The sequence below is a fragment of the Haliotis asinina genome, chromosome 1 (genome assembly GCF_037392515.1).
Source record: "Haliotis asinina isolate JCU_RB_2024 chromosome 1, JCU_Hal_asi_v2, whole genome shotgun sequence".
Lineage (NCBI taxonomy): Eukaryota > Metazoa > Mollusca > Gastropoda > Lepetellida > Haliotidae > Haliotis > Haliotis asinina.
The window spans coordinates 104,344,639-104,354,890 of NC_090280.1; the positions used below are offsets into that span (position 1 = coordinate 104,344,639).

General features: G+C 40.5%; 1 protein-coding gene across 1 annotated transcript; it reads right to left on the reverse strand.

The window, feature by feature from the left end:
- Window positions 1-7,229: 7,229 nt before the first annotated feature.
- On the reverse strand, window positions 7,230-8,273 carry LOC137277857 (interleukin 17-like protein). Its single transcript, XM_067809825.1, has 2 exons — window positions 7,795-8,273; window positions 7,230-7,341 (listed from the first exon to the last, which is right to left on the reverse strand). The coding sequence occupies exons 1-2, from the start codon at window positions 8,271-8,273 to the stop codon at window positions 7,230-7,232; spliced, it is 591 nt and encodes a 196-aa protein (XP_067665926.1).
- Window positions 8,274-10,252: the final 1,979 nt, after the last annotated feature.

Consider the following 10,252-nt stretch of genomic DNA (forward strand, 5'->3'; position numbering starts at 1 on the left):
GAAATCCCGAGTCATAGTACGTAGCATCCTGAATATCACATGACCTGGTGGTAAAGAGACCCTTGATAGACATTTAGTGTGTCTGATGGAACATCAGGTAATACACGTGGATTTCCGTTGCAGTTGTACTTTCCAGAAGATATTTATCTATATATTCCAGAGAAGCAATCAAGTATTTAAGTACCTTGTCACCAGATGTACACCAGTGATGAAATATGTCAATGTTGAATTCAGGATAACATGACCCGTGAAGATCCGGGGTACAACAGGTCTTCAGCAACCCATGCTTGTCGTTAAAGGCGACTACCGGGATCGGGTGGTCAGGCTCGCTGACATGATGCTCATGTCGTTGATCGCACTGGATTGTCTCGTCCAGACTCGATTATTTACAGATCGCCACCGTGTGGCTGGAAGATTGCTGCGTGTGGCGTAAAAGTACACTCACTCACACACTCACTCTAAGGTAATACAAGTTGGTAAGGGAAATCCACTATTTTAGATACGAAAATAAAGAAGTGAGAAAAACTGTCACTCGCTGCCTAGGACGTCGCACGTCACACGCAAGAGAAGTAATCTTCTCACACAAACACATGAGGGAAACAGAAAACGACAGGACGGGGCCTTTTTCTACGAGACTCCCGGCATGTAGTTTTCTATTTTCTTTTTATTTCATCGTTAAATGTACATTTTCAATCAAACCATACATTTGTGAAGGCAGGAAGTGTATATACCCAGGTGTGAAGGTTTCGTTTTTCCTGCAATTATCGTTTATCCTGCAATTCATTGTTAATATCACCAGACGGACCGACCGAGGTAAAAAAAAATGTGAATAAAAGATCTGTGTGAATCAGATATGGGAGAGTTTGGGTAGAACATAAGGACAATAGGAGTAGACAACAGAATCAAAGAGATCTCTATGGAAGCCGTTCCATATGATGGATGTATAGACTATGATTTGCGATGTCGTGATGGATAAGTGTAGGCGTTTTTGAACTACTAAACTGTTATGTTGGTGAAGGTAACCTCGTGTCCGCCATAGATGAGTGAGTGAGTGAGTGAGTTTAGTTTTACGTCGCACTCAGCAATATTACAGCTATATTACAGCGTCTGAAATAATCGAGTCTGGAAGAGACAATCCAGTGATCAACAGCATGAGAATCGATCTACGCAAGTTGGAACCGGTGACATGTGTCGACCAAGTCAGCGAGCCTGACCACCCGATCCCGTTAGTCGCCTCTTACGACAAGCACAGTCGCCTTTTATGGCAAGCACCGGTTGCTGAATGGGTACCTATTCAACTAAATCTTCACGGGCCCTGTCACTATAGAAGGGAGAGAGGCTCCTAGAAACCTATTATCATAGACTCTCCAAGTTTGTTAAAGAAAATCAAATTTTAGAAGATAACCAAAGTGGAACGAGAAGAGGGACATACTCCACAGAGCAAGGTGCCACTATAGCATCTATTGCTAGGAAACTCTGAAATCTGTGAGGAGATTAACTCATACAGTGCTCATTGACGTTCGTCAAGTCTACCACTGTACTGAGAGGGGCAAAATGTTCACTCATCTGTTGGGCAGCTCACGTAAAAGGCAGAATGCTGAACACAATCATTTACCTACGTCCTTCACAGTGGTTGATGTAAAATGTGGACTAAAAGGGTCTGTTTATCGTTGAACATTCACGGTGTTGAAACATCTGTCAACAATTTATCAGTGGGCATCGTTATCAAAGAGGGATCAACAGTCTGGATCCCTGAATACGCAGATGACTTTGCAATCACAGCAGAATCTGAACATCCTTTTTTGGCCTGTTAACATCCACGATGCAATAACAACGCTATGAACATCGATGTTGACAAGTACCAAGTCACAGGTAGAGCATTTCAGAACTGCTTCCATAACTCGCAGCGAGGACACTCTGGACTGTTTTAGAACTATATATGGCGAGGTGACGTGGTGGTGTCATGCGTTGTTGTGGTGTGACTTGGTGGTGTCATGTATTTTGGTGGTGTGACGTGGTGATGTCATGTGTTGTGTTGGTGTGACGTGGTGGTGTCCTGCATTGTGGTGATGTGGCACGGTGGTGACATATATTGTAATGATGTCACTTGGTGGTGTGACGTGGTGGTGTGACGTGGTGATGTGACGTGGTGGTGTCATCTATTGTGGAGGTACAGTGTTTTCCTTCCTTTTCTAGAGGCATTAATGCTTAAAATGTGCTGAAACGGGGCACTTGTGAATTATAACGATACAGTTCTGCTGCGCCATCACTTTCTTGATAACGAACCTACAGCTACATGTCGCTGCCACTTAAATATAGGAGGTACTCATCCATACTGTGTTTTCCTTCCTTAGTTTCTCAGCCAAACTAAAACCGCAATTTAAATATTAAAAATGAGTTAATATTCGGTAGAAATAAGTGAATTATAACGAAGGCGTCGTGAGGGTGCAGGTGGACGTGGGTGATGGCGTTTATGCCGTGCATGTGTTGGGTCCCCGGTAAGCTGGACGACGGATGAAGCTCTTCACGCACAGGTTCCGAGTCACCCAGTTTGCAGGTGTGTTCCTTACGTGGGTAGGAAGATAACAGAATAAAAATTAAAATATTTTAGATGACCGACCTTATATGTTTCAGCACATTTTTAACATTTAATCCTGAGGGTATGGGGTTTGTGGGCGTCGGGGGACGCACTTTCCTGTGGGTGTATATGTTGGTCAAAGAGGATGGCCGTAAGGAGCTATAACGGTGGCCACAAGGCTTGGTGAGCCCGGATGTGTCTATCGTAGGATGGTGGTAGGAAGATAAAAGATGAAAAAATAGATAAATAGATAAAAATTAAACTAAAAAAGTACTTCAACTGACGGACCTCCGAGTTTTCAGTCCAGTTTAGCACAGGTGCAACGCGGAGCAACGCGGGAATGACAAATGCTCTGGGTGGGCATTTGTGGGCTGTTTCAAACAATTTTCACAAGCAATTGTGACTGACCATCTGTAGTTTCCGTCAGGACAGTTAAATTGGCGATACCCAAGATTCTGAACACGTCCTACAGAGGCTTATTGTATCCAACACAATTCCAGATATATAGTGCAGTCTTGCACTGGATATCCACCAATATCCAAGATATATAACGACAGTCTGTACTCAGCAATATCTAGATATATAACTACAGTCTGTATTCAGCAGTATACTAGATATATAACTACAGTCTGTATCCAGTAATATCCCAGATATATAACTACAGTCTGTATTCAGCAATATCCCAGATACATAACGACAGTCTGTACTCAGCAATATCCCAGATACATAACGACAGTCTGTACTCAGCAATATCTAGACATATAACTACAATCGGTATTCAGCAGTATACTAGATATATAAGTACAGTCTATATCCAGTAATATCCTAGATATATAACTACAGTCTGTATTCAGCAATATCTAGATATATAACTACAGTCTGTATTCAGCAGTATACTAGATATATAACTACAGTCTGTATTCAGCAATATCTAGATATATAACTACAGTCTATATCCAGTAATATCCTAGATATATAACGACAGTCTGTACTCAGCAATATCTAGATATATAACTACAGTCTGTATTCAGCAGTATACTAGATATATAACTACAGTCTGTATTCAGCAATATCCCAGATATATAACTACAGTCTGTATTCAGCAATATCTAGATATATAACTACAATCGGTACTCAGCAATATCTAGATATATAACTACAGTCTGTATTCAGCAGTATACTAGATATATAACTACAGTCTGTATTCAGCAATATCTAGATATATAACTACAGTCTATATCCAGTGATATCCTAGAAATATAACTACAGTCTGTACTCAGCAATATCTAGATATATAACTACAGTCTGTATTCAGCAGTATACTAGATATATAACTACAGTCTGTATCCAGTAATATCCCAGATATATAACTACAGTCTGTATTCAGCAATATCCCAGATACATAACGACAGTCTGTACTCAGCAATATCCCAGATACATAACGACAGTCTGTACTCAGCAATATCTAGATATATAACTACAATCGGTATTCAGCAGTATACTAGATATATAAGTACAGTGTATATCCAGTAATATCCTAGATATATAACTACAGTCTGTATTCAGCAATATCTAGATATATAACTACAGTCTGTATTCAGCAGTATACTAGATATATAACTACAGTCTGTATTCAGCAATATCTAGATATATAACTACAGTCTATATCCAGTAATATCCTAGATATATAACGACAGTCTGTACTCAGCAATATCTAGATATATAACTACAGTCTGTATTCAGCAGTATACTAGATATATAACTACAGTCTGTATTCAGCAATATCCCAGATATATAACTACAGTCTGTATTCAGCAATATCTAGATATATAACTACAATCGGTACTCAGCAATATCTAGATATATAACTACAGTCTGTATTCAGCAGTATACTAGATATATAACTACAGTCTGTATTCAGCAATATCTAGATATATAACTACAGTCTATATCCAGTAACATCCTAGATATATAACGACAGTCTGTACTCAGCAATATCTAGATATATAACTACAGTCTGTATTCAGCAGTATACTAGATATATAACTACAGTCTGTATTCAGCAATATCTAGATATATAACTACAGTCTATATCCAGTGATATCCTAGAAATATAACTACAGTCTGTACTCAGCAATATCTAGATATATAACTACAGTCTGTATTCAGCAGTATACTAGATATATAACTACAGTCTATATCCAGTAATATCCTAGATATATAACTACAGTCTGTATTCACCAATATCCCAGATACATAACGACAGTCTGTACTCAGCAATATCTAGATATATAACTACAATCGGTATTCAGCAGTATACTAGATATATAACTACAGTCTATATCCAGTAATATCCTAGATAGGTAACTACAGTCTGTATTCAGCAATATCCCAGATATATAACTACAGTCTGTATTCAGCAATATCTAGATATATAACTACAATCGGTACTCAGCAATATCTAGATATATAACTACAGTCTGTATTCAGCAGTATACTAGATATATAACTACAGTCTATATCCATTAATATCCTAGATATATAACTACAGTCTGTATTCAGCAATATCCTAGATATATAACGACAGTCTGTACTCAGCAATATCTAGATATATAACTACAGTCTGTATTCAGCAGTATACTAGATATATAACTACAGTCTATATCCAGTAATATCCTAGATATTATTGGCATGCGCATATTGGATTTACATTGGCAAGATACTCTGTGGATTCATTTATTTCAGCTTGTGAGTGTACTGTGTCAGAGACATAGCAGATGACATTGCTGGGATCCCCCTGAATAGAGCTGTCTCACCTCTCATGGACATTGACTGGGACATCGTAGTGACCGTCATCATTAATGAATTTCACAAATTCCTTTGGTTGGACTGGTGAGATGTTATAATTACCATATGTGTTGTACATGGAAGATAACTTGAATTGATCTTTACTGTTCGGTACAGTCTGGGCTGGCGGTATTCTCTCGGCAGCTGCTCACAATACCTAGTTCTCGGCATAGGTGCTGTATGGGTACAAGTCAATACAGCTCTTTGCAAACCCAGCCAAACGAGCAGTACCCAATAGAGGGCAGTGGAAACAATGTAACATGTGGCATCTACAAACAGCAGTAACTTCCGTGATGATAACTATTGATAACAGTGGTTATGCTTCCACAGTAGGTCTTGGTTGTATTTAGGGTGAACAAAACGATCTTCACACAACCGCTGGTCCTGATATGAGAAGCATTGTCCTGCCTACATGCCCACTGTCCAGGTATGTTAGTTCAGATTACACTTGGCGCCCAAACCAAATATAACACCTCCACGCCAATGCTTTATCTTACAGCTAAACATCATCGACAGTGATTGCAAGTTACTATAAACATCCAAAAATATGCACTATCGAAGGATGTTTCGTTAAGTGTTGGTGTTCATGACCATCATAGTCTCAGCTAAAATATCATTCAATGGTGTACAGCTTGTCCACATTCATGGATGTAATCAGACCAAATGTTGACTCAAGAATTTGTTAGAAAATGTATTTCGGAGAGCCAAAATCTTCAAAACCTCAAAACGACACCTGTTGTTTGACTGAGATCTGAGAAAGAAGAACTGCACTGTGAACACGTTCAAGGGCTTTTACACTTTATTAAAAATACTAATTCACGACCTGGAACAAACGATGAGTATGAAATGTTTTATAATATCAGGTGAGAGAAGGTGACATGAACCAGGTGTACTTGTAATACATACATTTACACACGATGATGCACATAATAAATAATGAATAATAAACATATGGAAAAACAAACAAGATGTCCCATTTGTAACCATCAAACAGCAAAAACAAGACCACTTATCCTACATATAACTGAAATATGAACCTTATCTGTTCCTAAGTTACATTTGTGGATGTTCAGTAATATTGCGATAGTGTGAACGACATTCCTGATAATAGTCTAACGATTTTAACTCTCGTTATGTCGTGAATTCACCGTAACACATAGCAGCATTTCAGACACTAGCATAACACGGTACGTCAGCTTATCGTGCAGGAAAGTCCACACTGTCGATCATGGGGACGGCGTAACAAACAGCGTATCCTGAGCACCAAGGGAGACAACTATGTACAAGTATTATCGACACCCAAATGATATGTGAAAATGATGCTATCAATCTGAGTTGTGAAAAAAGAAAACGGTTATTTTACAGCTCTATACCTTAACTGAGGACAAGCATCGCTCAGTCAATGCTACATGCTACTTGGTGTTAGTGAGTACGATGCTGATTGGAGAAGCAGCGCCGATATATAACGACATATAACGTAGCCTTGACCACGGTTAAAATCACCAACATGGGTATGGTGCTCACAAGTTTAGAAACTTTGCCGTAGCAAACTGGGACTCGAACCCACGACCTGGAACGCCGGGGGTGTAAGTCCGCACACTCGTGCTTATCTCCTGTATCTGCATGACAACATAAGTATTGCCTTAAGTTGACGCTAGTTGTAGCAGTGAGATTAGGTGAACAGAGAAGAGAAACAGGTAACTGAATTTCTTTGGCTCAGTATAACAGTCGTGATGATGATGATGATGATGATGATGATGATAAATCTAGTGGTAATGAAAGTTATTACCCGTAGTGGTAGTGTTCATGGTGGTTGTATTTTAAAGAAGGTGCTGATGATGGTGCTGCTGCTGCTGTCGATGATGACGATGATGACGATGAGGTGATGGTGAAGGTTATTTCCAGCATACTTGATGCTAAATATTTTGAATGACATAAGTATATGTTTCAACAACGTGTGATATGTGATGAACAGAAGTTCTCGGATGGAGCAGTGGAACACGTCGCCATGCTGGCCTATGTCGTGGACAAGGTGCTGGAATTAGTAGGTGATGGCAATGACGTCGGTTTGGTTGCAGCTGTCATCATTGTAGTGAAAGGAACAGGGCGTAGCAGCGCCGTGTTGATATAGCTGGGGTCGTCTTTGTTGTTGTAGTTCTAGAAGGTAGCAGAAAATGTCGTTACTCGTCGGTCGTTCATTGAAGAATGATGTATGATAATGTGCGTGAAATGTTGGGAATGAGGTTCCCAACAGCGATGTGGTTTGTCAGTCAGCACATCCCCATGCACCACATGGGTTAGGCGTTGGTGCTGTTGTAGTGGTTAATGGCGCAGGATTACTTTCGAGACGGCGCCCAACACAAACACACCCGACATGGTGGACCCTTAGCTCCGCTGTGTAGGTCTGGAACCCAGCCATGCAACCAGTCTCCTTCAACACCCGAACCGTGGTGGACACCCTCTCGCACCCACTACGGCTGTGCTGGACACAGTTAGTACATTTACAGGTGGCCTGGGGGATGACGGATGGGTAGTGACCAGCGGGCATTTCGTCAGCCTCGTAATACCACGGACACAGAGAGCGTTCAGACAACGGGGCGTTCACGTCTTCCGTGACGACATCCGGACACGTCCTCCCCCCGTATCTGTGCATTCTGTCGAAGACGAGGTTGGTGTTGAGTTCATTCGGGAGGTAGCGTGTTAACGCCGAGTTAACTTGGAGGAACATGGATGTGTTGAGGTGTGTGTTTAGTTCAGCGAACATCGTGTTCATATCTTCAGGAATGGTGCAGTTGACTGATGTTCGCCTCACCCTGAAAGCCCTCCTCAGGGCTAGCGTATAAGTCATTATCGACCCAAACAGACACAGAAGGACAAGTGTCTTCATGTTGAATATTCCCTGGCTTATTGAGGAATGATGCGTGGACGCAGGTGTCAGTGTTCTAGCAGAGCATGCATGTTGACAAAACACATATGTCCTTATATACAGGAGTAGGTCCCTAAATGGGACAAAATTCCCGGGTATTATTGGATATAGGAAGTGACGACACGTTCGACAGAGGCCACTTGATAGTATGGAATGAGCTCAAGGCGGAAGAATTATATTTGTTGAATTGTGGGTAGTTTGCTCAATCACGGAATGTCATAAACATTACGAGAGGCCTCAATGGCCTATAAACTTCATTTTATAGTTCAAATGTGTTAACGTTATTCACGAAAGCTATTTGTTGAAGAATGACTGCTTACTGCACCCTTAAACCACGTATCTGGAGGACATCAGCTGTAGGTGACGGCCCCTTACTTTGGTCACGTCTCTACGGCTAAGTAGTACCGACAACATAAACGTATTTCTTAATTAGTATCAGGCATCACTAGTGTTTTCCCCACGTAGTTTCAGGCGCCCTAACTATTTAATGTTGATTGCAGTCATGAAGAACTCTCAGAGCTAATCCGCTTCTTCCAATGTGAAGAATCGGGGTTTTTTGGTTGTTTTTTTAGAAATAGCAATAATTACTGTTCCCTTTTTGCAATACACAAAGTTCCGGTGTCTTTAAAGGCTGTAAAATATTCCACAGGAGCTAAATCGTCGACCCAAGCGCGCCACTGTATGCGTTAAGTGATTGAGTGAGTGTCTGATTGAGTAACTAAGTGGATGTCTGACTGAGTGATTGAGTAAGTGATTGAGTGGGTGGCTGAATGAGTGTTTGAGTAAGTGATTGAGTGGGTGGCTGAATGAGTGTTTGAGTAAGTGATCGAGTGGGTGGCTGATTGAGTGATGGCGCCAATCGCTGATTGAATAAATAATTGAAGGTTTACAAGTATATGTGATTATGTTTGTCTTAAGGAAAATCCAATATGGCGCCATCTTTCGTGACAGATCATCTGATATGACGTCAACAAGTGAGTGACAGACAATTCAATAAGACATCACATATTGAATAAAAGAAGATCCAACATTACACAATCTGTTGAATAACGGACAATCTGGCATGACATCAACAACTGAGTAACAAACAATCCGATAAGACGTAATTATATATTCATATATTCTGCAATCGCGTCATGTCGTTCAACATGATCAGATATAATATTCAGCTGACACGACTCTTAAAGTGTATTAAAGAAACTATGCTCTTTTAATGAATTGTTTCACAACATTATGAAATAACTTCATTATTTTGATACACGTGTCTTTCAAATGAGGAAGTGATTGTTGAGCTAGTAGGGGCACGGGTTGTATGTTACAATGGAGGCGAAGTGAGTTGCTGATTGCCCATTGCATGTATAAACATATGTAGGAAGTATAAAGACATCCTTAAGATGAAATGATCGGATGGTCTCTGGGTTTTCAAGGGTTACCCCCTGATCATTTTTACGTGTAAATATATGGTAAAATAATGACAAACAATAACACACTTAAATATCAAACGTGAATATCATGTTTTACAACTACTGTGATGCTGGTTTAACCCGCTACTGAAATAACCCCATTCACCGACTGTGCTCCTCAAGTTGTACACGTCGACACTGGTGTGACGAAACAAAATCTCAGTGGACAGTTTCCCACACGAGCTCATTCACACTGTCTTGACCAATCCTGTGGCGCAAGTCAAGTACCTCGTTACAACCTCAGTTATCTCTGGGCGATCAGGAAGAAAGCTCTACTTAGGAAACTTGGAGACCTCATTCAGAATGCCTGTCGTACTCCGGACACGGATACTTCATTCGGATCATTTTTAATAGTATGTCTGTATGTATCAGTGCTGTATATACAGTGCGTCTTGCTGTTGTTGTCGGAGCCATGTAGGCTCCAGCAGTGTGGGGATC